The following is a 26,219-nucleotide window of genomic DNA, read 5'->3' as shown; positions in this document are numbered from 1 at the left end:
CAGAGAAAACACGGCAGAGATTGAGATGCAGATGATGCTTCTTTCATGCGAGCTATATCGTAACTAAACCCTGAGTCGGACACGCAAAACACAGCGCAGTAGATCACACGTTCAGTGGCAATCTCAATCATGGCATAATCGGTTTTGTTCCCCTGCAGAGACGACAATGACAACGCGGTCTCATGCATGAATGGTCTGTAGGGTACAACATGTGTCCTTATCCGTGAGCATTCCCAGATGCTGCTCTATCAGTGCACGTCACAGTAATTCTCTACTTGTCTAGCCAAATCACGTGAAGCTAGGTGCTAGTCCCCCTCAGTGCCACCGGTTTCCTTGGAACGACCGGTTTACCCTTTTGTGGGGACGTTGACAACCCCGGAGCGGCCAGCACAGAAGTAGCCGGAGGATCTGCCTTACCGCTAGGCGCCGGTGATGAATCCTCTAAACCCTGTCTGAGCTTCGCCATCACCATATCAGGCGATACCGGCGAGACCAACCCAATCGGTGATGCTTCTTTGGGACCAAACGATTGCTTCGGCACATGTTTACGCGGAAGAGACTGCGGCGGTCGCGAAGGTGGAGAAACAATCCTGTTCGTCGTATCAAACGATGTTTTCGGCGTGAGACTGCCGGGTCTAGGGGGGAGGGGTGGTATTTTCCTGGTACTGACGGCAGAGGCACTGGAAGGACCAGACGGAATCACAACAAAGTCACCGGTCGAAGAAGGGTTAATACTGGGTGACGAAGTGCCTAGTGTGCTTTGTTGAAGAACAGATGTGGTCGAAGAGCCAGTACCGTTCGAGACCACACGGACGGCTGGTCGAGGTACAGCTGGAGGTACGCGTCTATCTGGACTTGATGGAACAGGTATGCTTGCTCTGGAAGGGATCGGGGGTGGGGCACGCCTTGCACCTCCACCGTGGAGCGTCGATGAGCCAGACGCATTGGTGGCGAAAGCTCTGAGTGTGCTGCTAGCCGAAACACTGGATGGAGGCGCTTGCAGGCTCGAGATGGAGCGGGTGCGGCCGCTGGCAATAGTTGGCGTACCCTTCTCCTGCATAGACGCAGCGGACGACGGCCTGAGAGGCAGCCGAGGACTTCGGTCACCTCTTAATGCAGGCGTGACTGACACTAAGCACCAGAACTCCACGTCAGTATCCAGGCCGCAGCATGGTGTTTCTGATCTGGGCATGAAATTCACCGTTGGCCAGACCTCGCACGACGTCCTTGACACCGCCTCCATACCCCAAGCTCTTCTCCACCTTGTCGTCCAGTCGTTCCTCGCCTGCTCCGCCGGACCGTAAGATAGAGTGCAAGAGCTCCTTTGAGATAGCATCCTTTCTCGCATGATCAATCTCGCGAATAGTAGCATCGAACACAGCGTACACAGGCCGATGGTCCGACGTCATGAGTTCCGCACGATTGTATTCCTTCAAGCGCAGCTGTCGACAATAGCGTTAGCGGGCCGGACAACTTGTAGATGTAGAAGAACATATATTCGGTCCACTCACTGCTGGGCCTTTGAAGAGCACTCGATCTATGATACGCATGATCAGCGATTAGGATGTTGGGGGTTGGGGGGAAATAGACCTACCCGTCCAGGCCGGTATTCTCTGCTTATCACTAGTATCGTAATCGTCCGTTCCATTATCACTGCATCAACATCAGCTTCAAGTGGCATCAAGAGCCTACTAGCTGAATCACATACTATTTATATGTCGGCCTACGCGTTCTTCTCAGCAGGTGACAGGTAATGTTAGATCCAAGCGCACTCACCTGAACCTGATTGGTCCCTCATCGTATCCCATGAACACCTCTCCAGTGTCCATCGCATTGAGAAGCTGCATCCTTTCATCAGCGTTTGCTCTCCGTGACCAGGTCCTAGCGTGATTGATACAGAGCTGACATACTTGGTCGGCGGCGAGAAGAGCATCAAAGTCGCCGGCCTCTATAGAATCCCGTACCTCGGCATTGGTTGATCCGATTCGGTAATTCTTTGGCGCCAATCTCAGTCAGTGACTGGAAAATTAGATGTACCAGCGACTCACAAAGTCCGCAGCCCAAACGATCACCCTGGAACGAAAGACTCCAACGTCAGTTTCTGGCCCCTGTCCCAAGTACGCCAGACCTCACTCGTGATCATCGATCATTTTCCCTCGGAGGAATTTCATGCCTCCAACCACAGTCCGCCAATCTGCGTTCCGCTCGCTGACATTGCTGTGTCCAGCAGCAAGATGACAGCTGACGAAACATATCGAAGAGTCGAACAGGTCGAAACGGATGCCAACTCCACCCTTGTTACCGCTCAGGCCCTGCAGACCAGTCTGTAACGGCCTATCATCAGCGACACAGTAACCGAGAAACAATGAGAATCTGCGGCACAGTCGTGTATTGCAGGCAGTATGAGAAGCACTGCTCACCTTCTTGGTAGTGCTCTCCACTCCTCTCATACACTTCGCTAAATCGGACTTGACCAACACTATCAATGCTGTTCCCACTAACTGCAGGTTACAGGTCAGTATCTGGCAAGTCGGACCACCGCTCAACTCACCTGCTCGCCTCTGAACAGTAGATATTCCGACTTTTTGCCTTTCCGCATGGCGAACGTGTCCATGATGTACTTTTCCCACATTCGCCTGGTCATCGTGAGCTTTAACACCGTTATCGATAAGCGAGTCATGTGGCTCACTTCTTAGCTGGATCTGTCTGCAATATCTGTCCTGGGGTAAGTTCTACGATCTCTTGGAAAGCTATCTGATAGATATCGGGTCTGGAAAACCTGCTCAGCTTGGCCACCGGATCTCTTCCAAGTCGTAACAGCTGGACGTACTCAGGAGCATCTGCAAGCGGAAGAAGAAGTAAGCTGCAGACGCCGATGAGCGAGAGCTACCACTCACTTGCAGGAAATAACCACGAATCGAGCGCTTCGTCCGGTGCCTATTTGGAGGATCAGTCTTGAGCAGCTTGTTTTCTCCTCTCAAGGAGCGTACAAACCTTCCCATTCAAGTTCCAAGTCCCCGAAAAGATGGTGATGACTCTCGTCGAAGAGTATTCGTTTACCCTATCGCGATCGTTAGCTAAGAAACACAAACTCATGCGAATGTGACTAGCTACTCACCTCGCTTTCAGGGCACTATGTACGGAATCGCTAATCGGGTCAAAAAGGATCACGGGTCGCTGACCGGCCATCATTCCCTACTCAGGTGCGTCGTCAGTCCTCTTCAAATATCAATTCTCCACGTTGGGCCTACCAATAACATGTCGATAGCAGTCTGCTTCCCTTTATCTTGGAAATTATTGATGTATGCCCTGCAATTCGAGGCGATTAACGTCAACGACACACAAAGAGACAACAAGACGACAAAGACTCACCTCCCAACACTCTTCGTAGCATCACTCAACAACCCCGCGAAAGTTTTCTTCCCACTTCTCGTAGCACTGGTGTTGATCGCACCTGTTCCCGCATAAATCTTACTCAGCCGATCTCCGTTATCGGCCCACAACTCTCTATGTGCTGCCCATATTGTCGCGCTGCTCTGTAACGGAGAGTCGATCGAGACCAGGAAACGTTGGAGCGTAAGCTGTGCCATCACATTCTGCACGTAATTCGTCCTGTCGAGGCTGTAAACGCACGAGGGAGGTTATGCGTCAGCAATAGACACTTCTTTGGAACATGTGTCCAGCGAGCTGCCGCACTGACCAGTCAAGACAATTTGTTCTGAAGACACCTTGCTGCTGCTCAATCACCTGTCCCGTGGTAGCATCTATCGCAGTCCATCCGAAGTTCTCCATCGATTCCATCACCTCCCCCAATCTCGTTGAAAAATCAAATTTGACCGTTTCTTGTCCATTCGCTTTGACCGCCGAGTGGAAGTCGTACGGAGTCAGTTGGAGCATTCCTCGTGGTGCACCGGGTATCTCCTCTTTCTCTTGAGGAGGCTCAAGCGTGTATTTTAGTGTAGCGAGATGGTCGGAATAGGCGGCTGATAACATTGATTCGGCATCCTTCTGACCTAACAGGTTGACAGCATGGACTGAATGATATTGTTCTAACAGTTCTAAGAAGTGTTTGTCGAAAGCGGGCTGTGTAGCTTGTGGTGGCTGTGTAGGCAGACCATTGTCTATCAGCCTCCCACTCCACATCAAAATCAGATCTGATGTCGACTCACCCTTGTGATTTCCACTTTTTGTTGCAAGGTCTGTATCCCCGCACTTGGCTGTTGCCAAAAGAGGGGAACAGAACCTCTGACCTGAACATAACTCATGACCACATTTTCCGTCGCCAATATCAATTCCGTCTCCACGAAATTAGCCACTTGACCATCATCGTCTATCCCTCTTGTCCTGAATCTCGCTCCTGCTCTCTTCCAGCTCAGTCTCGATATCATTCCTATCGCCGCTACTTCTGGTTTCCCATCGGTCCTCCAGTTCCCCGTCGAAAGCGGTGAACTACCGCAGTAACCTTGAATGACGGGGATCAACAAAGATTGGGAATCCAGTTGAGCACGCATATCATCTGATAAGGCGGATCGGAATGTCAAGAATGGTGCGAGGAGCGATTTGTTCCATACAAATCTTTCGTCAAATGTCTCCAGAGGGTGTTGAATGCCGTCGTTGGAACCATTGAGTTCTGCTTGAACCCAATTAGTCTCCCCCATCCGACTCGATATGTCCCAATTACATCCTTCTGCAAAGAAGAATCCGCCTGATTCAAGATACTTCCGCATACCGTTACAAGGATTCTCCACACCCTGCTGAGCAGCTTGAGACAGGCTCGACGTCGCCGTGGAAGTTGAGCTCGGTCCTGGTCCTGCGATGGTCGGATCGTCATAATCGAGAGAATCGTATTCACCATATGTACTGGCGATTGAAGTGTTGACCAGATCGGGTGGATCCCAGAAAGATGAAGTGAGAGAATGGAACTCTACTGCCAGAACTTTCGACGGACGAAGGGTGGAATGTGGGAGTAGCGGAGGAAGAGTTGTCGAATGCGAGACGAGCAGGAGGAATATCTCTGGAATAGGAGATCGGTCTGACACGAGCACGATCAGTCAGCATTGCCTGTTGCGCTCCATATTTGTGTTTCGTTGAAGATATCACTTGATAACCAGGCTGTAGACGGGCCCAGATAACATTGACTCCCACTCACCACTCGGGACACTGGTCACACCTAGGACACCTTCCACAGTCCGCCCTTTGCTCGCTCTCACCAATCCCCTCATATCGACCTCGTCGATCGGTATGAACTCAGCCACCACCACACTTCTTGATGCTTTCGATTCACTAGCATCTGGTTGACGAAAGACGAGAGCGTGCGTCTCGGTCAAAAGGAAATAGGCTCGAGGTGATGGCCGAAGGTAGAGTGTCGCCGGCATTTCTTGACTGATGGAGTCGTCGATGGCGCGACTTTCCGGACAAAGGATGCGGAAGGGGTCCGATGGATGCTACGAAGGGTGAGGACAACAAGATACCGTAGGTAAGAGTGGATGATCTCCAACGTGTTGATCACGAGAAATTAAAGGAGCTGAATCTAATTATGGATAATGAAACGATGACAACAAATGGTCAAAACACACCTATCGGTTTGAATGACGGAAACCCGGGGCACCAGGTGTTGAAACCCGGCTGAAGGCGATTTCATCTGCTGGTCGCAATCTCAGTCACCATAGCGGCATGACACACGATGACAACACCCATGCATAATTGACATGTATATATATATTTATATATAATGCAACTCTCAAATACCTCATCGGCATAATGACAATCTGCCATGTGGGTGAGAAGACCTGTGGTCTCGATTTCAACCGATCAAGCCATATCCCACCAGAACCTCGCCTCATGCCTCATTCGCGGACGATAACAAATCCCTGACAGTCTCGAATGTATAGAATGACACCGCTATCGACGGTGTGACCTGGGTGATCAGGTACAGGTCAGCTCGAAAGATGCTCTGGAGGACAACTTCAACAGCTTACCTTGATTATATTGGGTGTCAGACCTCGACTATGATTCGGGTTAGACGTCAGCTCAAAACAGCCGACTTCATGAATAAGAGATATGAGGATGTCACCTACTACATGCCCTTCCAGAATCCTTCATTTCTTATAATGTGTCTCATAGCATCGATTGCGCCGTTATATTGAGGCGATATGTTCGACAATCCGGCTACTTGCAGTTTTCGCCTCAATACGTCAAAGGGATGGGTAAAGAGAAGGGACGTAGCCCCTGCTAGTGCCCCACAGCCGAGTTTTCGAAGAGCAAGTTCGCCTTCGTTCATCGATCGTGTATCAAGAGTTGCTGGGAGGATACGTGATTTCACTGTCCAGAAGTTCGGTCAGCCCAGGTTTCAACGACAGGAATGGTAAGAGGCAGTTAGATATGGAAGCACACACAAGTCTCATAGATATAGAAGTTTAGAGACACGTAGGGCGCTACGCCAACGGCTGTCGCCCAGCACCCTCGACTGCGTGAACCGTTAGCTTGGGAGACAGGGATCGCCCCCATGCAGCTAACTCACTATAAGCCTTTGATACCACCTTCGGTCTTATAGACTTTTCTGGTCATTCCCACCATTCCCAGTCTCGCATCTTCTGAGCTAAACGCTTCGCCGGATTTACGTAGCGCCATACCGGACGTCGCAATCGATAATCTAGCTCTAACAAGGTCTAAGGGGTACGTAGCGGCTACGCGTCGACGGATCAGACACGGCATCTCATTGCAGTAATGAATGAGGCGAGAGAGAATCACGTACCGACAGCAACGATACCTGCACCTGCTCCTGCGGTCAGTCGTAGTGGAGTCGATAGTTGCGGCTCTCCGGACCACCTCTGCAGAACGCTCTTAAAGCCGCCATAAGACTGTGATGACAGGTGTCAGCTTCACCGATGATCTCCTGGTCACCTGAAGCTCACAGTGAATTGTAATGCTGAGTATGGAAGTATCTACAGGACACAAAACAGTCAGCTTAGCCTGGTTGGGTTCTGATTCGATTTGTATAGGTGTGCAAAACTCACCCTGACCACATTAATACCATTGCCTTTCATGAACCCCCTCCAGCCTTCATTCTTCCACATACGTCCCAAAGACTCCCATACGCCAGTGTACGCTTGTCCCGATGCACCTTTAGTCGAAGCAGCTTGCACTTGTCTATACAGTCGATCGTCAGCGAAAGATGTCTCGATTTCTATTCACCGAGATAAAATCAGACGGACAGGATGATTTTTAACCTTTCAAGTGGACTAACAACGGTTCGACTAGCTGCACCCGCCAGACCACCTAGACAGCAGATTCAGGTGTCTACAGTCAGCTGCAGATCCAGATAGACAGATCTAGGTTCATATAGCGGCTCACCCGCTATGAAAGTGTTGACCACCATCTGATTATCCGACATGATCTCCTTGATCTTCTTCCGCCAGGTCAGCGTTTCAGTGTCACACTCCTCTTCCACCTCCTCTTCTGCGATACTGTAGGTGGACGTCGAAGCGGCGACTGCGAAGTCGGACACACCCTCTCGTGTTATTGTGTGGTGTTGAGTGGACTGAGAGATGGAGGAAGAGGAAGAAGAAGAAGGGGGAGTGATCTGATAGCTTGGCATGAGGTGAGGAGCGGGGACATGCTAACCCCTATCGAGAAGTTGTCGGACGATGCACGTGTATTATGAAATGCTATATATCATGATCTTGTAGTGATCATGAGTTGAAGATCTGATGGGACGTAGTGGGGATGTGGTCGCCAAGCTGTTATCGTTATTATGATTGATTATCTCGTGAACAGGTAGGATGGCGTACCAACCCTTTTTGCCCCACATCTCCTAATCTATGCACCATTCAATAACGATCGGTCGGACCAATTCGGGGATTTGTCCCGAACGCTCACCCCATTCATTGTCTCTTGGCGAAGACCATGATCATCAGTGTGTCAGATCATTGGTCTGCTACATGACAACTGCACTCATGATGGAGTGAAGTGACCGGCGACGAGCTATATGCATGTAGACGATCTCATATCGACAAGCGAAAAGAAGCGGATTTGGACGCGTACTACCTGCAGACGCGACCAGGATGGCAAAAGCGAGCGAAAGGATTTTACCGCAAGGACCAGCCCGACGAAGGATGCACAACGACATGATGTGCGTTCTGCATGCAATCTGCGAGCGACTTGCACTGCGCAGAGGAAATCTTGAGATTGGTCATCGATCGTTCTGGGGATGTGAACTCACGTATTCACTGAAGGGCGCAAATCACCAACGCCCCGTGTGTGTGTCCGCACAGATCACCCTCGTTTCAGGTTGTCGGGCCTCTGTTGTCTGCTCTTATCGTTCTCACCACCTCGTCATCCTCACTGAAAGGATCAAGTGACACATCCATTCCTTTATGTTCTCTCTCTTTCATCACTCACATCTTTACTTGCCGCTCTCATAATCAACACAATCACCCAACTTCGTATCAGTCAACTGGGCACAACACTCACTCAATCAATCACTTACCATCACTCAATCCAAGAATAACCATGTTCTCATCACCTGCCGTTCCAGATCTCGAGGTAAGCACTGGCATGTCAGCACTTTGTATCTCAACCTTCGGGAAACATGGCTCATCAAGTGTACAACTCAAAGGCTTGGGTCGAAAACGCCACTTCCGGAGGTCGACTGAGTGAGTTGAGAGGCTTGGTCATGTTCAATGTGAAGCTCATCAAATGTGCAAGACGAATACCAGATCTCGCATGAAGCTAAGACACACGCCGGATATCCCACCACCACTTGCTTCCTGGAGACAATCGATGAGGTATGTCGAGGCATGCTCACATTCCTCGCGTCACTCACGTCATACAGTAGCGTCGCTAATGCAAATGGTTGCGAGATAGCCATTCATCATCAAGATTAAGAAACCCTGCCACTTGGTACCAGAAGCGGAATGGCGAGCGGATTTGACGATCGACGGACGCAAACTGAATGGGTCCCGATGGTCCAAAGGCCACACCAAAAGTTTCGATCATGTGCGCGAGAGAGTGGATGGATCATTCTACAAGTCGCAGTTAAGCTTCACGCCATTGGTGCGTGCCCCACTCAAGCGCTGAGTGATCCATGACGCTCCGGTGCTGATATAGCTCAAACAAAAAGACCACTACCGACGACGATGCCAAGGTGACCATCGATGCTAAGACCCTGCGTGAAGTCGGCTCCATCGAAATTCGCTTGCAGTATGGTTACTGGCACAAGCTCGTACAGCGAACAGCTCTTAGATCTCGGAGTTTCCCAGGGGTCGGAATTGTGCACGAGAAATCGAAGAAGTGAGTTTTTAATGATCTCACCGGATAAGTGGCTTGTCCTGATATCAAGTCAGAATGGGATACACCGTCCAGTGAGTCACAAAAGATATCAGTCGCTGTCAATGCCAGAGCTCACTGGCTGGGCATTTTACCAGTGCCACGAACAGACGGCCAGCGCGAGAGTCTCCACCCGGTCGTGGCGCGCAGTTCGTGCCCATTCCAGGAGGGCTGCAATTTTACCGGTTCAAGTTTCAGGTGTGTATTAGGACGGAATGTCTTCGCCAGATCAATGGGCGGATGCCGGGTGGCACAGCTTACTTTTACACTGAATCATATCAGTATCGATCAAAGCCTGCTCTCGAGGCTCTGAGGATCATAGGCAAGCGCCACCATGAGTCCCGTATCTGTAACCCCATGAGGTTGAATATCCGTCACAAATCACACGTACCCGAAGACCGTGACATAGGCATCGTGCAAGCCAGACGAGGAGGGAGGCTAAGGTTCGACGATGAAGTGCATGATGTCAAGCCTGTGAATATCGACCAAGCAAGAAAGAGGACGAGGTCGACACAAGTAAGACTACTTTCAGCTATATCAAGAAGCTATTTGAGTTGACTTTGATCGCTCAACAGGATTCCGATGACGACGATGTTCAGCCCCAAGCATGCTCTCCTCCAAGCCAAAAGAAACGGAAGGTAGAGGTCATCGACCTGACTCTCGATGATGATTGATGATTAGGCTTTTCACTTTTCGGGTCCTTCTGCTTCCTGGTTTCGATGAGGTACGATATTTGATGTGCTATGATATGTAATAGATTTTCTAGCTGCCAGAATGACATTCGCTTGTTGATAACGAGTACATGCTCATGCTTTTGCAGTGTGATATCCTGCACTGCAGATGTGATGACGTAACATTTTTCGGTTGCGGAGACCCCGTTGCACGGACAAGCATTGTGTCGTGAACTGATTTTTCCAATTGTTCAATGAGTTGCGATTTCACTCGACAACAAATATCGTATTCGTCCAACTGTTTCCAGAACAAACTAAAGTCGTTTCAAGACCTATCATCTTGGTCGTCCTGCCAGCCCAGATCCTTCGATTTGAGATCCGAAATTCGCTCTCCGGGGCATCGAATTAGCATACCCAGTGTCTGAGCTGCCAATCATCACGACATGATGGAAGTCGACGGATCAGACAGTGTACACGCGAACGGTGATGAGCTTCAAGGTGTCGCCGAATCAAAGTGAGCTCTTCCGAAAAGTCTCCTTGGCAAACAAGTTCGATGACGCTGAATGTTTGTTCAGAGCTGAGGGAAGTACGAAAGACCATGATTTCTATTTCAACTTTTACTCGTCGTTGCAAAACCAGTTAGTGACTCCATCAAGTGCTGCACCTCCCTGCTAAGCAATCACTCTTGATGTGATGTATCAACAGAGCAAATATGATTGGCGATATCTCTCGAACTGGAACATACCGAAAAGCGATCCTGGGCAACGCTGCGGCGGCATTCAAAGATAAAGTGGTCTTGGACGTAGGTGCAGGTATGTCTATTCCGCTTCGTCTTCTCGCTGGGAGGTGTGCTCAGTCCTTGTTTTAGGATCTGGGATCTTGTCTTACATGTCTGCACAAGCTGGTGCTAGACATGTCATCGCGCTAGAAGCTTCCTCGATGGCTGAGAAGATGTCGATTGTATGTTTCCACTTCCCATCAGTACCCTGACCTGCCATCATCTACTACGTCTTTCGTATCCTTCGGACGGCGCTGATATCCACTTTAGCTAGTCAAAGCTGCTAACAAAGGGAAATCCAACCCTCATCTCCGAGATAGGATACGGATAGTAAGAGGGATGGTGGAGAACAAAACGGTCCAAGACGAAGTGTTGCAGACTGGGAAAGTGGATACGATCATCTCGGAACCAATCGGTGTCATGCTCCTCCATGAGAGAATGGTAAGTCCAATTCAGCTGATGCGGTACGAGTCATTATGTGTGTAGGATGTATCTGTGCAGGATGTGAAGCTAAAATCGGTACGAATGTAGGTCGAGTCGTTCATCCTGGCTCGAGACTTGTTTCTGAAGCCAGGAGGCCATCTATTACCCTCGGCTGGACATATTTTCTTTAGTCCATTCTCCGACGAAGCGCTCTACAACGAGACCGATCAAAAAGCTCAGTTCTTCAACACCACCCTTTTTGGTGAGCTAGGCATAGTCAGAGGTATATCTCCGGGGACTAGCTGACAGTCCGGTGCAGGAACCGACTTTTCCGAGCTGTACGCGGCCGCACGAGAAGAAGTCTTTGGTGGGTAGCCCGAAAGCATTTTCGCGATGGGAACAGCTCGGCTAACATGCTATGTGTTGCAGCTCAACCTGTTGTCGGGATGTTCCCGCCCACTTCTCTTGTCTCTTCCGCCTGCCCTCCCAAATCATTCGACTTCTACAAATGTACCAAGGAGGATCTGCTAGAATTCACAATACCCGTCGATTTCGTTGTTCATAGAACAGCTCTTGTTCACGGCGTGAGTATGACCTGATCCACCAACGGTCTACCAATTTTTTGAACTACCTCGAATGGATTCTGATCGATCTATATCGTTACAGCTTGCCTCATGGTTCGATCTTGATTTCTACCCTAACCCTCCACCCACAACGTCCGATCCCGCTTGGAACTACCCCGTCATGCCTGCGAACTCATGGCAATGGATGACGCAAGATTCACCGCTCAATCCGGCTCCTCCACCGCCTGCGCCTGGGGAAGGGCTGAACGTGAAACTATCGACTGGACCTAGTGGTGAGTTCCCATCGCGATGATCTCGGGAGTGCACTAATAATACGCGACCGTGTTAGCTCCCAGAACACATTGGCAGTGAGTACGGAATTTGGTATCATCCTCTCATGACAGGACTATACCTCTGCTGCATATGTGTTGACTTTGGCCCTGCTCATAGGCAAGCCCGCTTACTCCTTCCCGAACCTCTTGCGGTCAACAAAGGCGAGCGACTGGTCGGCACTCTATCATTCAATGTCAACGAAGCGAGATCGTATGATCTCGTCATGGATCTCAAGGTCGATAGACCGGGACCAGAGTGGGATATGAACCCCTTGAAGAGACGAGCCGAGTATCAATTACAGCAACAGTGTTTCAAGTGAGCACATTGTTGCCTTCATCATCGTGGCAGGTGTTGTTCTGACTCACTCTTGTTCCAGCTACTCTTATAATCCTGACGCGACCCTTGGTAGTCTTGGTCTGAACGGAGCAGGTCTTGCGCAGTAATCACGGGTCACCACTACGGAGTGAGAGTCGAGTGCCCGGAAATCGCTAAAAGCGACACAAATGTCGCGAAGCGGGTCAGAGTCTGACACGCAGATATCCATAGATGGTCGATGCGTGATAAAGTACGAATTGAATACAAATGGCAACTACCCAGCATTACGATGTATATATATCAGCGAAGTAACCAGCCCTCAACAACACACATGTGCATATGTCAAGTCACCTCGACTATAGTAGAAGCTTCTGATTGCCGCTGGATGATCACGATGCCAATGTGAGAGGACATCTGGCATCGAGTTGCCTCAAGTCAACGGACATGGAGGCGATATTTCGCGCTATAGATGAAGGTTCTGGACCAGAGTCGAATAGAACAGATTGAGTCACATCCTTGACGGTCGTATCTACTTCAGGAACAACAACACGATAGAAAAGCACGATGATGACCGACCTACAATGAGGATGGAAAGTTCGTGAGCACCACAACAATTAATGTCACAATCAGCGATTTGGGAGTTCTGAGAGTGGGTGTATGCGATTCGTCGGCGAGCAATTCAAGCTTGTCCACTGGGGTGAGCTCCAGCGGCTGCGCAGTGTCGCCATTCACTTGGTTATTGAACAGACAGGAAGGAAAGACGTAGATAGAAATCAAGCAAGCAGCAGCAGGTGGTCAACCTCCACTCGGTCGGTGAGTCCTTCAAGAGGCATGAGGAGTGATCGGTGATGATCGGCGTTATTCATTCTGCTGCTGTTCCGTGGCGTTTTCGGTTTTCCCACACTGCGTATATTGTGCAAGTTGACACACTCCATTGCTGCAGGACCAAACGGTGTTCCCACCATCCCCCCCCTCCCCCTGGGCACATGATAGAGGTGACAAACGGTCTCTTTGGGATACCTAAGAAGCAAGAGGAGAAATAAGGATGCTTTTTGTAGTGCACGACTGACTATGCCACGTATGATCTCGGAGGTTTTTCCCTGGACCAGTTTTTCGCCACCCACCGCAGAGGAAAAGAGAGTTTTCAGTGTCATCATCCCAATTCCCGTTGACCAGTCCTCGCTCGTACGCGCACCGCCGTCATCGACCGACGTACTCTTTCAGATGCGTGCTGTAGCCCGCTGAGTCACTGGCAATTCGAACAGAGAGACTGCGGACTTTGGCAATCCTTCACAGAGCGAGAGAAACCGTGTTTACCTCCCGGCCTCAATCCTCATCGCTTTTCTCGATGCGATCGCAATAACCTTGTTTCTTTACCACTGGCAAAGAACATCTTTTTACGGTAGACAAGAGGGGAAAAAATCCTCCTCCCCCTTCTCACTTCGGCACAAGAGGCACGAAGAAGGGTTTCTTCGGGTCCTTCCCCTCTCGACATCTCCACTAGCCGGCCTTTTCTTCCACCAAACTCATCCCAACCGCGCACACAACTGCACAGCGAGAAGACTGTTTTCCTTGCAAACGACTTTTCCCATCAAATCAGATATCACGTCACCCATTTTTCCCACGCCAAAAAGGAGCCAGACTGTCACCACTTTGAAGACGAGGAAAGGGAAAACAAAGCATTCGGCTCGAGATTGATCTCTTCCGGCCGTAACCGAGCCATCAGTGGTCAATCGAAGAATTGTTTCTATCTGATCGTCGCGACGGGAGGAGAGCGGATAGATAGATAGGTCTTTTGGCCTACACAGTCAGCAAGGCGACCTCTTGCCAACAAAGACCGTGGACGAGCTTGGAAACGGGGACGGGATAAGCAGAGGGAGTGAAGAAGGAACAGGCACCTGCTGCAGGTCTGACAGATACACACATATACGACTTCTTTTCCGACACTCTCTCTCATCGACACTTGTCGGCCTCGTGTCCTCGACATTGTGCTCCTTTTCCCGACAATCATCTTCAACTGCATCCACGTCTCGTCACAAATAACAACGAACCCCCGATTCATCCCTCGATCATCTGGTCTGGACCTTCTTACAAACGCTCTCCGACCAATGACATAGCCGTCGTGCCTAACCCACCTCTCTCGCACTTCCCTCTTGTTATATATAGATATATATATATACACTCTCCACACAGACTCACAATCACTTCATCGCCCAAAGATTCTGTCCTCACCTCAGGCGAAGGGCGACTAGCCCTTGTCCGATGTCCCCGATGGACTCTTCTTCGACGTCCTCGCCCTTCTCTACCAGGTCAACGATACCTTCGTCTTCGCCGGAAGCAATGAACGGTGGGGGTGAACCGGTCACCGCAGCTCCCAATGGGTATGGCCACGGCGTTTCACATGGCAGTCATGCGAGAACGACAGGACAAGACGTGATGCATGGCATGCAAGCTCTGTTGAGCAGCTTCAATGGGTGAGTGCTCGTTAATCTCGTTCGCGGCCGGCCCCTCGCTGACATCAAGCTTGAATCCACAACAGAACATCGTTCTCCCCTCAGCCCCCTTTCAGCTCGGGACAAAGCCGTTTCTCTTCCTCGCCCCCTCAACAACAAGATGTGAAACCCATCATCCTTCCTGATGTGAAACCATTCACATCCCTTCCCCATCCCATGGTTGGCCCCTCTAGACTCTCCGACCCTTCTGTCGACTCCCCTCTCCATTCAAATGCGACCAGCATGAATAGCTCACACAGTCATGGAGGACTCAGAGCAGATCCGCCCAAGAGAATGTACGAGGTGGATGATCTGCCGAGGGTTTTCCCCTCGCTGGATGAACTGGCAGTGGGATCATCCAAGTGAGCTGTCTCTGATCGGACGTTCTACTCGGCATTACGTGCTCACTATTACCTTAGTCAAAATCAATTGTTATTACAGGGCGATCCTCTTCATTCTGACAAATCTCGAGTCGAGACTGCCATTCGAGTCATCATCGACATCCTCCGCTTCGCAGCAACTCCATCGCCGTCTCCAATGATTCACCCTTCTCTCTTACCGATACTTCCTCGAGATGCGAGCGGAAACATCCTGATGACGTTCGAACGAATTGCAACCTTTCATGGTCTTCGATTGCAGGCAGGCACCACCACCAAGGCGAGCTCCAAGAAACAGCTGCAAGCAGGGCCTATTGCGAAACAGCATCTGGCTTACGTAGAGACGGCTGTCTATATGAGCGGAGAGAATGGGAAAAGGGTGTATGTCTGCAAGAGATGCCGGAATCGGGAAGCTAGGCGGAGAGCATCCAAGGAGGTCAATAGAAAACGACAACCTAATTCTGACTCGGATAATTCGTCGACTAAGCCAAAACCACGTCAATCGCTCGTCCCGCCGTCGCAAGATTTCATCACATCCGAGAATCCAGATCAGTATGACCCGCATCGAAATCAACAGATCGTGGAAGAACCCCCTTGGGATCCAGATCACCGAGATTGGAGACATGAGATTGTTCTGTTCAATTCACCACCCGAAATCAAGATTGATGATGGGAGTTGCAACTGGTTACCCTTCAGAGTCGTCTGTTACGGGAAATGTCACGGGGAAAAGGTCGGATTCAAGTGAGTTTGAGTTGGATCACGTTACGCTTGTTACTGCAGAAGCTAAAATTCTCTCTCAGGATCCAATTCACGCTTCGTACTTGGGACGGGCGAATCATTGCGACTTCCACAACAAAACCTATTCGAATCACGGATGATCACAAAACCGAACCGAAATTAAAGACTAAAGTGGATGGAATGACAAGCACCCAGGCGCCAACAGCCATTCCACGCGCTCGCAAAGGTCGACAGAGCACCGCGTCTTCTCGCCGACAATCGCCAACACCCTCCGAAAGCGAGAGCATCCAGTCGATGTCTGAAGCTGGAGCGGTCTTACAGAAGCAGACCCCTTCCGTACGTGCTGGAAAACCTTACGAGCGGCCGCCGTCGCAATCACCGGCGACGAGCACTCTTACTATGGAGTCTCTCACTTCCAACAATTTCCAGAGGCAGCAGTCTTCGACATCTCTTAATTCGATGCATCAACCGGAACCGAAGCTACCCCAAGCTCAGCCCTTGCATCCCGCCTCTCATGGCCTCTCTGGGCAGCATCTTACCAACACTGTCAGTCCTGGCGCACTTCGAGCATCACATTTCTCAATCGGTCAACCGGATCTGTCCAATGGATTGCCCGGTGCCGGCCGTGCATCTGCGCCGTCATCCAACGTCGCCAGTCCTGTCTCACAGATGGTATCACTTGGAGGTCACGATAATATACTCTTCGGCAACTCGATGCAATCGCCGCATTCCATCATGTCGACTCTGGGCTTGAATGGGGTTCAACAGATCGGTCAGCAGCAGGCTATGCTCTTCAGTCAAGATCACAGTGATGTAGAAATGACCAGTGTCGTCACAAGCGGCCTAGAAGACCTGTTCCCTGCCTCCTCCCAGACCTCGTTATCTTCAAGTCTGGACGATCGTGGATCGATGTTCTCCGTATTCGCCGATAATCGATCTTCCGCTATGTTTAGCGAGAGTGGGCTTCCACCATCTACCGACATCGATCAATTCCTGGATTACACTGGCGGTGAACATTCAGATGTTTCCAACCCATTCCATCCTGATAATGCCATGACTTCTCCTGCCGGACAGACCTTCCCTCCCCTGCCATTCGATGACCTTCACCTCTCCCCGACTGCCAACGCCTTGGACCTCTCTCCCTCTGCACAGGCACAGCAAGATGCACAACTCAACGATATGCTCGCTGCCATCGCTCAAGGTCCCCAAGCACAGATCACTCATGTCATCCCCGGTGACGGCCCGATGGCGGGCGGCACCAAGATTGCTATTGCAGGACGGGCTTTCCAGCCTGGCATGGTTGTTGTATTTGGACAGAGACCAGCTCCGACCGACTTCGTCAGCGATGGTTTCGTCCAATGCAAATTACCGCCTAGCTCATTCCCTGGTGAAGTAGAAGTCACAGTACAAGGCTCAATGAGAGTGCCAGAAGCTGCGCCAATGCTGTTCAAATACAACGATATGGACAAGGATCTGTGAGTAGATTATGATGCAAAGGTTGACCGGGCGCTCATTGTTGTTTTGGCTGCAGTATGCGACTTGCTCTCGAGGTCCGGAATCAATATCAAGGATCGTCCAGTGAGGCCGCCTACCGACTCGCTCATCAAGTTGCAACTCGGTCCGTGAGCGCCAGTGAGTGGAGCGAACGATCAAGTTCGAACTCGCCCATGTCAGGCGCATCTCCTGGCGATGTTGTGGAAGAAGACGACCGTTCGTACTCGACTGGATCTGGGTCGAAAGCGAGCGACAAATCCGACTTGCAATCCACCATTATTGCTTTCCTTGCATCGTTGGACGAGAATGCACCCGGTTCGCTGCGTGCGAGCGGAGCGATCAACCACCGCAACGAAGCGCAACAGACATTGCTTCATATCGCGACCGTTATGGGATTCCACAGACTTGTCCGACGTCTCATCGTTGTCGGAGCGCATATTGACGTTCAGGATACGAACGGCTATACGCCACTCGCATTCGCAGCGCTGTGCGGGCGTCATACATGTGCTAGGGTCCTCATCGAAGCCGGCGCATCCTACGACCGTCCTACCTCGTACGGTGAGATGCCGCTTGATCTCGCGAAGTACGGCGAGCATGGCAAGGTGGAAGCGTTACTCTTGTCCGCAGTATGGTCCACTTCAACGGCAGCAGCGAAAGAGGCCGACGAGAGGGAGATTGCTGGAGAGCTTTCATCCAGTAGATCGATTGAGACAAGCAGTGAGATTGACGATGATAATCCTTCTTCTGGATCTGAGATCGAGAGCGACATTGCTATCGAGCGAAGCCGCTTGAACAGAAGGAGGAGCAGGGTAGCGAAAGGCAAGGGCAAACGGCGCGCTTCGTCTGCACACAAATCGGAACGCGATAGGCAAAGTCCAAGATCCACTCGACGAGCCTCTCTCGATTCCACACCTCAGCCCACGCCTCTCATGGCGGCTCATCCGAGCGACGAACCTCCTCCTTATGCTCCTCCTGCTGGACGAGGAATATCCGCATTAACAGATTCGGAGACGGACCACTCGTCATGGATGAGCAGGACTCTGACAGCGATTCCTCATCCCCATCCGAATTTCAAACTTCCCGGAGCTGTTTGGGATCATCTCCCAATCCCTTCTTCGATTTTTGGGCAGGAAAAGCGTGCGATGGCTGGTATGCCTGCAGAGCAAGAGGGAGCTCCACCTCACGGTTGGGTCGCCTTCCCGGCTCCGTCGTGGGAGACCTTACAGAAAATGGCAAGCCCAGAAGAAGTCAAACTGTTCACCCAGGCCATGGCTGCAGCTGCGTTCAATGCCGTGGTTCAGAGTGGGGTGACGACCACTGGTACAGTGGGCACTAGCTCGAACGGAGAAGGTAGAAGACTGAGAAGACAAGCTCAGGCGATGGATGAGTGGGAAGGTGACCAGCGAATAAAAGAAAGGAGAAGGAGGAAGTCGGGCGGTGGTGGAAAAGATGGAAGAAGATCAGGAAGTGTGAGCCCCGGTGAGAAGGTGGTCAAGCATGTCAAGCGTGAGTTCCGTCTTCCATTCCTTCCATGCTTCCCTGGTCACAATTGACGAAACGAACTTCTTTCCTGCAATAGGCGACCGGATGCTCTATCTCTTCTGGCTTCCTGTTCTTCTGTTCGTCGGTTTCTGGCTGCTTGTCACCGCTTTGCCAATCGCCACTGGATTCAGTCTCATATACGCTCGACAAATAACTAGAGCGATCAAGCAGCGGATGTGATTCCGGTAGCGGTATGGAAAGAGTTAAACGGCTGAAAGATGTTGAGAATACACGTAGGTTGAGGTTAGAGGCGTGTTGACGTTATTCGATCGTTATATAATAGTGGTTCTCAAATCACAATTGGCCATTACATACATGTTGAGCTTTGATACATCGTCGCATATTATGCACTTCATGTCATCCGCACCACGCGACTTGTATGGTCAGTGAAAAGCTGGATCACGTGTGAGAGCAAGTGAAGAGAACCTGACGATGACATAATTCATTCATGAACATAGTGCGACAAGGGGAATTAGACAAGGGTACCTTCGACTTATGTGAGAACGAGCCGGGACCGTTGTCCAGAGACAAGTCTCGGAGTGAGCGAAAGGCGTCAGACAGCAATGGACCGACAAGGAGGGCTTGGTCGGTTAAGAAAAGCAAGTGGGACTTTGTAAGCCGTACTGAAATGAAGAAAGGTATCTACAGAAATTCTGGGGCGATCTGTCAACCCACCCGACCTTGAGAAGGGGTGATGTCGTGCGTCGGGGCTCGTAAAGTATGCTGGGATTCTGCGTCAATCGATCGACAAGAAAGCATAGACTACTCGTCGTCAACGGTGAGGTCGATAGGCGTACTAGCGCCAGATTGTCGGCGAAGTCGCTCGTTTGCCTTGAGCAATTGCTCCTACACGACCACGCCACGCCCAGTCAGAGTTAAACACCTTGCTGACAATGAAGTGGAAGAGTCTGCAGCTCACCTCCAGATACTCGATTCTTTTCTGTTTTTTCTCCTTTTTGACCTCGATACGACGTCTCGCGTCCTGCTCTCCATCCTCGCTCTCCTCATCTGACAAGTCGACGACGTGCAGGATCTTCCTCTTCCTACGAGGTGCGATGACAACGAGTGCAGATGCAGGTGCAGGTTCAATTTCAGGTTCGGGCTCGTCTATAGATCATAAGCTGACTGAGGAAGTACGTAGCTTTCAGTGCCAGCTAACCTATAAGGCCCATCCTCACGAGAACTGCTCGAGGACGGTACTGGCTCAAAGACTTTAGCGGTGGGCTCACCAGTCCAGGTGATTAGGAGAAGGACTCACGTTGAAAACAAATTTATAGAAGATGCCCCCATTTCTGCACGGAATGAAGTGGCATGTCGGAGTGACGACATCTGGGACAGCCTGCAGTTCGCGGCTTCTGCGGCGAACACGTGTTCAAGATCCGACGAGCAGGCAGCAATAAGAAATGATTTACTTCACTGTGTACGCCATCCTAAGTGGTAGTCAGTCTCGTCAATAGGTTTCGAGAAACACAAGATCGTGGCTCACTTCTTTGCCTTTTCATCGCCAATCAGCGGTTCGATGTTTGTGACAGGGATCCTGTGGAAGCCGCTGGGCACCATTGTACCCCTCTCCAAAGTGATCACGATTGAGCCCAGCTCTTTTCCCTTTTCTGCGTCAAGTGTTACGCTTGTGGGATCATCCGTTGTGGCCTTTTTTGCATCAACGAGTGCCCCCAGCAACAGGGATCCTGAGCACTCACCAAAGGTGTAAACAGCAGTTCGGACTGATATGTTCGGCCGTCCCTCTCGGTGTGGATGGAATCGCACATAAGTGTTTTACTTGGCTTAAGCCAAGCAAAATTCTCGAGTCGGCGACCATCGACATAGATTTGAAGTTGCCAATCAGAGTGAGGGTGTCTTGCTTCGGACTTGTTGACTGTAATGGCGAAAGCCTACACCGCTACATCAGACGAAGTTCTTTCCCACCCGGAGATATCTACTCACCTCGTCGATGGTTTCGAGGAAACACTGTGCATATGGTGGGTCTGTCTCTGTACCAGGCTTTTGGGTGACTTGAAGCTCCTCTTCAGGTGTCAGGCATGTACTGCTCGTCGAGAGACTCACCCAGTCGCTTCTTCCCCTGTCGGCTTTCCACCCAAGCCTGCACGTTCCATGATTCAACATGTAATTCCTTCAAGTAGTATATTCGACTCAACGCACCTCAAAGCCTGCTTCTCTCCCGTGCGAGTGCATGGCTTCAGCTTTCTGTATCAATATGGATATATGTTCATTGACTTTGACGCGAGAGTTTATGATAAAAGAGACAGATGAAGAAGAGAAGAAAAGGGAGAAAGAGAGAAAGAAAGAATCAAAGCGGGAACATGAATGCATTCTTTTGCCTGGTCACATCAAGTGGAGGTCCGTGCGGAGGGGTTCTCCGAGGTTCATTTGATTCTCTTGATGCCTAGATCCAATCGCCGCTGTCGAGTTTACACTTCTTCGACTTTTGCATCTTGGTAAATGACATTGAAACCGATCCATGACAGCGACTTTCATCCTGCGTGAAACCACTGAGGGTTCAGTCTCAAGTTCGTCTGATGCATATGGCATATGCTCGACTCGCACTTTGACTGCATCGGAAACGCAAGACCGCTAAACCCTTGATCAAAACCAAGATCCGGTACATCCTATCCGAATCCTATGTAAACCAGCAACAATCCTCAAACAAAGAACCCAACACTCATGGGTGTTCTGAGTAACATCCTACCGATGAGAACACACAACATCAGAAACGGAATCGCGCTTTCTCTGCCTTGACATAGGTCCCGACATGCCAGCATGCACGAGGTTTGGCGTTATTGACAGAGATCGACCAGTCGTGAGTCTCGATGTCGGTATCGGTGAAGCTAGTCCCATTCTCGCTGTTAGTGTCGCTTGGGAACGTAGCGCCGCTCGATGAGGAGGTTGGGGTATGTGGTGGGGTGAGAAGGTGTGAAGGACATCCTTTGATGTGAGTCTGGAATGCGATCGGCGGAGGTATACCGTGGCCGTTGGTCCCGCCTGGAAGGAAAGACGAGAGGTAGGCGCTGATCAAAGAAATTGGAAATCAGTGAGTCTTGGCAAGTGAGAACACTTGAGGGAAGGATGAACGAGGTATGTGTTATAGGACCCACTTGAAGAAGGCTCTCCAATTAGCCTTGCGCGGGACGAAGTGACCTGTAATCGATCCCACATCAATACTGTATTTTGATTCCGGCCTCCGACTAATGTGCTCACCTCCTTCGTGACACTCGACCCTCGAGTTCAAACAATGAGCGGCCAGATTACGACTGCTCTCCTCCCGGACGATGATATCGTTCTTCCCAATGATGTGGAGGCTGGTCAACTCGGCAGGAAGCGGGAAATATGGGACGAATTGAGGGGCGAAATGGTGCACCGTGTAAGGGATGAATGATCCGCAGGTGATAAGGACTGCGATGATGGATTTGTGTGAGCACAGATAATCATGGTGATAGACTCGAATAGGCAGTCGCGGCTGAAGTGGTTTCGAATGCTCGAGGTGGCGTGGCTGACTTGACTCTTGCTAAATGTGTATGTGAACTTACACTTGAAAGGGACGATTGCCTCTGATGCGGGGAAGCTGGGATGGAGATTGGGATTCGAGATCTAATCAAGGCCATGAGACACAATTCATCAGCTCAGCCGAAGACACTAACATCTCCAGAAAGCGTACCATGGCACAAAGAAGGGTTGCAGCAACGCCGCCCTGCGAAAACCCGAGCACACCCTGTCAAGGTGTACAGTGAAGTCAGTGGTGGTCTGATCCTCCAGGCGCTTTGTTCGATGGGATGGGCTGGACGGATATCACTCACATCAAAAGGCGGGTTGTGGCTCAAATACGCGTGCAAGTATGCGATAGCTTCATCGAAACCTGTCATTCGTCCACGAGCGGCCTCTGCTCAGTACATTCCAAAGCCAGCACGACGAGAAATGACTGTCATTCGACGCGAAAAAGAAAACTCACCGTAATACTCCTTGTTGTCCGGACCGAACCGCCACCAAGCTCGTGGAGCAGTCTGAGGGTCATCGAGCCCCCTTTCGTCCAGAACGAGGGGGGAGTTGAGAACAGCCAGTGTCTCTCTGAAATCGGCATGCTTCAGGACCACAGGCGGATCAAGAAAGACTTGAAGGATTTGATGAGCGCACCAGAAAAAGATCAGCGCCTGATCCGTAACGGTCGGATTGATGGGATGGGATGAGACGGGCAAATACCAAATTCCACATCTGGACAAGCTTTCTGTATACCTGCCATCTGAAGACCAGGATCGCTTGCCATCAACAGCTTGGACTGATCGATCTCGAAGCGGAAACCACTTACATGTTTGGAAAAGACCCATGCGTTCTGAGCAAAACCACACAAAGCAAGAACACGGAGTTTGGAAGACATTGCGCAAGAACAGGTTGGATGAGTTAAGAATGAAGGTGTGGAAATTCTGATGAATCACAAGTCGTGATGTGATGTGAATGATGGGAAGGGCAAGGACGAGATGTGATCGCTCTAATATAGAAGACAGAACGCATCGCGACAGTACAGTAGTGATAACAAACAAACAAACAAACGATCATACGATTCTCCTCGCTCCCAGCTTGTGCGCCCCCCAATCCTCTTAGCGTGGATGTGAGAAGCCAGATCTCATTATTCGGTTGGCATGGGAAAGGAGTCAATGCGCTGATGGAGACTGTGCTGTATCAACGCCTCAAGCGGAATCGCATCTCGGATAAAAAGATCTGGTGTGATCCAAAGGATGACTTGGTCCCCCAACCTTCATTCTTATTGGTTCTCCCGGGAACGGAGGTGCACCGTGCTTCTGTCTGTCCACTTATTATATACATGTAATGACATGCCCAGAAATAGTCTGTCGGCTGAATCGAGGGAAAGATGATCGGGCGCAGACGTCGCTCGTTGTCGATCACTCGGTCAGGACATTCCGAAGTAGTGAGACAGTAGCATCCGCAAGTCTGCCTCATCGCCATTCGAAGCATTTGAGCCACTGTCACTGTTGATGGTGAACCATGCAGCATGTACGTCGACCAACATTCGGCGTCTCACCAACATTCAACGTCGACCAGTCCCAAGACCCTCAAGGCATTCCCAAAAAGAAATACAAACACAAACAAACACACCCTTTGCTGCGCTATGATCATCACCAACTCTTCCTGGTGGCTGTCTTGTGTATCCGTCAACACTTCGGGTGGACACAATGACCCCGATCGACTGTCCAAGGGTCTCATACGGGGTCCGACGTGGGCGGGTATCGACCGAAAAGGGGCACCTACAGGAGATGGAGGAAGGGGGGAGGTCAGTCCGAGCTCAAGCTAGCTTTCCCTGATGGGTTTGGGCGTTGTTGATTTCGTGTCTGTGCTTTGTTTCGACGCGTTGATTGAACGCGCAGCTTCACTCTCTGCTGATAGTGGGCAGAGAGCTCATCTTCCGCTACGTAGGGCCAGCAAGGGTTGAGGAAGTCAGAAACGGAACGTCAGCATTGTTGATGCCGGTATACAGATGAGATTCCGACGACAGGCAATTTTCCATACTATCCTTAGTGCCGGTAATTGCATCAGTATGTCTGTGAGAAAACTCTATCATATGCATCTAAAATTGTCCTTGTCTATGCGGGTGTACTCGGTCGGGGAGTGCCAGCTCCTCCTTTTGGATTTACTGGAGTGTTAGCCCCTGAAGGTCCGAAAGAGTTGACCGCGGGAACATCGCCATTGGAACCTCCGGGGCCGAACGAGCTGATGTATGCGCTGTGATCAAACGATTCGTCAGTAAGATCCTCCTCATACACTTGTATTATGAGGACTCGACTGACTTGAAGAAATGTCGCCACGAAGCTTTGCTGGGCGTGTAGTGACCTGACCCAGTTACGTTAATTCTGATCGACCGGTTCCTGAGCATCGGGTCATGACTCACCCCCATCGTGGAACTCCAATCTGGCATTCTCGCACTTGTCCACCAGCGTCTGTGTCCTCTCAGGTGTGATCAAGGTATCGTTCTTGCCTGAGACGTGCAGAGTGGGGAGAGTAGCCGGGAGAGGGAACCATGAGGAGAAGTCATGCGATTCGGGCGTAGGAAGGAAACCGCCGACAAAGATGGCAACTGCGATGAAGATATCAGCTTGGTTTCGTGTGGTATCATCGGCGGTCACGTACACTTGAATTTGGGAAGGGCGGGTTCTGAAGGGAAGTTGGGATGCAGATTCGGCTTTTCGAGCTGGTGGCAAAGCGAATCAGCGACCCAATAGCAGGTAAAACATCGGTATTTGTAGCATGACATGAAGCTTACAAGAGCAGACAAGAGTGCAGCCATTCCCGCTCCTTGCGAGAAACCCATGATGCCCTGAGACGGCAACGATCAGCCCGAATAACTCCACCCGCTGCTAACTCAGCTTACATCGAATGGCTCGTTCTTGGACAAGAAGTCATGCAGATAGGCGACAGTCTCATCAAAACCTAGTGGAATGACGATGGGTTGCTGGACGCATAGCGGATCGCGGAAATAGAGCTTACGTTTGTATGTCTTGTGATCATTCACTGTCAACCACCAGGCTCTGGGAGTGGTCTCCGGAGTCTGCGCCTCTGCGTCTGTAGTGGCAGTTGAACCGAATTGATCAAAGTTCTGACTGGCCCAAGGCAAGTCTGCCTTCTCAACGACGATAGGAGGTTCCAGGAAGACTAGAGGTTCGATCAGTAAAGCGTAGATCGGTTTGTTACCAGAGACACATACCAAACTCGACGTCTTTACACGTCTTCCTGACAGCTCCTAACTGGAAGGGGTTACGACATGAGTCAGCGTGAGATGGATGCCAGGAAAAGTGTGCCGACCTGTTTGAAGAAGATGTGGGAGTTCTGGGTGAAACCGCATAGCGCAAGGACTCGGACAGGCATGGTCTTCGTGTTGAGATGGACTGATGAGAGTGATGGTGGTTTGGAGATCAAGCTATTGTCCAGATGTAAGAATGTTGAACAAGAAAAAACGAGTGAACCCAAAATGAAATGACGGATGTCCGCGTTTTGTATTTATCGCTATCTAAACTTATTATTCCCTTTTATTATTAGCAGCAGTCCACTACTGAGCATTAATGATGGTTCCGCTCGGACCTCCGCCTCTGGAATGCGTTTGGAGCGGAGTTCCCAGCCGATCTCCATACGATGAGAGGCGCGAC

General features: G+C 50.6%; 8 protein-coding genes across 8 annotated transcripts; 3 read left to right on the top strand and 5 right to left on the bottom strand.

Moving 5' to 3' along the window:
- Positions 1-298: 298 nt before the first annotated feature.
- Positions 299-5,375, bottom strand: IAR55_002432 (uncharacterized protein; the record flags this gene model as incomplete). The annotated part of the gene is made up of 19 exons (XM_066945545.1): positions 299-1,131; positions 1,202-1,442; positions 1,512-1,537; positions 1,595-1,653; positions 1,777-1,841; positions 1,911-1,994; positions 2,049-2,073; positions 2,134-2,324; positions 2,421-2,501; positions 2,552-2,636; positions 2,690-2,840; positions 2,898-2,937; positions 2,995-3,061; positions 3,119-3,195; positions 3,252-3,309; positions 3,373-3,621; positions 3,701-4,101; positions 4,170-5,032; positions 5,150-5,375. The coding sequence occupies 19 exons, from the start codon at positions 5,373-5,375 to the stop codon at positions 299-301; spliced, it is 3,822 nt and encodes a 1,273-aa protein (XP_066804234.1).
- A 464-nt stretch (positions 5,376-5,839) lies between these two features.
- IAR55_002431 (uncharacterized protein) lies at positions 5,840-7,597 on the bottom strand (the record flags this gene model as incomplete). Its single annotated transcript, XM_066945544.1, has 10 exons — positions 5,840-5,917; positions 5,979-6,006; positions 6,078-6,321; positions 6,396-6,466; positions 6,521-6,686; positions 6,755-6,860; positions 6,915-6,944; positions 7,017-7,149; positions 7,215-7,278; positions 7,354-7,597. The coding sequence occupies 10 exons, from the start codon at positions 7,595-7,597 to the stop codon at positions 5,840-5,842; spliced, it is 1,164 nt and encodes a 387-aa protein (XP_066804233.1).
- Positions 7,598-8,511: 914 nt separating this feature from the next.
- Positions 8,512-10,001, top strand: IAR55_002430 (uncharacterized protein; the record flags this gene model as incomplete). Its single annotated transcript, XM_066945543.1, has 9 exons — positions 8,512-8,544; positions 8,618-8,654; positions 8,707-8,786; positions 8,866-9,054; positions 9,122-9,291; positions 9,345-9,362; positions 9,426-9,525; positions 9,610-9,801; positions 9,903-10,001. The coding sequence occupies 9 exons, from the start codon at positions 8,512-8,514 to the stop codon at positions 9,999-10,001; spliced, it is 918 nt and encodes a 305-aa protein (XP_066804232.1).
- Positions 10,002-10,441: 440 nt separating this feature from the next.
- Positions 10,442-12,538, top strand: IAR55_002429 (uncharacterized protein; the record flags this gene model as incomplete). The annotated part of the gene is made up of 12 exons (XM_066945542.1): positions 10,442-10,512; positions 10,574-10,636; positions 10,704-10,810; positions 10,867-10,958; positions 11,047-11,217; positions 11,308-11,461; positions 11,519-11,566; positions 11,629-11,783; positions 11,866-12,055; positions 12,112-12,130; positions 12,213-12,410; positions 12,472-12,538. 12 exons carry the CDS (start codon positions 10,442-10,444, stop codon positions 12,536-12,538), a joined length of 1,335 nt encoding a protein of 444 aa, XP_066804231.1.
- Positions 12,539-14,672: 2,134 nt separating this feature from the next.
- On the top strand, positions 14,673-19,233 carry IAR55_002428 (uncharacterized protein; the record flags this gene model as incomplete). Its single annotated transcript, XM_066945541.1, has 6 exons — positions 14,673-14,884; positions 14,950-15,264; positions 15,322-16,020; positions 16,080-17,492; positions 17,549-19,017; positions 19,091-19,233. The coding sequence occupies 6 exons, from the start codon at positions 14,673-14,675 to the stop codon at positions 19,231-19,233; spliced, it is 4,251 nt and encodes a 1,416-aa protein (XP_066804230.1).
- Positions 19,234-19,815: 582 nt separating this feature from the next.
- IAR55_002427 (uncharacterized protein) lies at positions 19,816-21,246 on the bottom strand (the record flags this gene model as incomplete). Its single annotated transcript, XM_066945540.1, has 10 exons — positions 19,816-19,899; positions 19,973-20,160; positions 20,213-20,252; positions 20,312-20,408; positions 20,466-20,483; positions 20,540-20,703; positions 20,754-20,945; positions 20,998-21,065; positions 21,118-21,154; positions 21,214-21,246. 10 exons carry the CDS (start codon positions 21,244-21,246, stop codon positions 19,816-19,818), a joined length of 921 nt encoding a protein of 306 aa, XP_066804229.1.
- A 532-nt stretch (positions 21,247-21,778) lies between these two features.
- On the bottom strand, positions 21,779-23,440 carry IAR55_002426 (uncharacterized protein; the record flags this gene model as incomplete). Its single annotated transcript, XM_066945539.1, has 9 exons — positions 21,779-22,079; positions 22,167-22,209; positions 22,270-22,464; positions 22,599-22,659; positions 22,727-22,780; positions 22,866-22,948; positions 23,018-23,176; positions 23,266-23,305; positions 23,372-23,440. The coding sequence occupies 9 exons, from the start codon at positions 23,438-23,440 to the stop codon at positions 21,779-21,781; spliced, it is 1,005 nt and encodes a 334-aa protein (XP_066804228.1).
- Positions 23,441-24,662: 1,222 nt separating this feature from the next.
- Positions 24,663-25,941, bottom strand: IAR55_002425 (uncharacterized protein; the record flags this gene model as incomplete). Its single annotated transcript, XM_066945538.1, has 9 exons — positions 24,663-24,801; positions 24,867-24,909; positions 24,968-25,153; positions 25,207-25,267; positions 25,340-25,393; positions 25,448-25,506; positions 25,564-25,728; positions 25,781-25,820; positions 25,879-25,941. The coding sequence occupies 9 exons, from the start codon at positions 25,939-25,941 to the stop codon at positions 24,663-24,665; spliced, it is 810 nt and encodes a 269-aa protein (XP_066804227.1).
- Between the last annotated feature and the right edge of the window lie 278 nt (positions 25,942-26,219).

This window comes from Kwoniella newhampshirensis, chromosome 4, assembly GCF_039105145.1.
Source record: "Kwoniella newhampshirensis strain CBS 13917 chromosome 4, whole genome shotgun sequence".
NCBI classification, from domain to species: Eukaryota; Fungi; Basidiomycota; class Tremellomycetes; order Tremellales; family Cryptococcaceae; genus Kwoniella; species Kwoniella newhampshirensis.
This window is presented reverse-complemented; position numbering and strand designations above follow the sequence as displayed.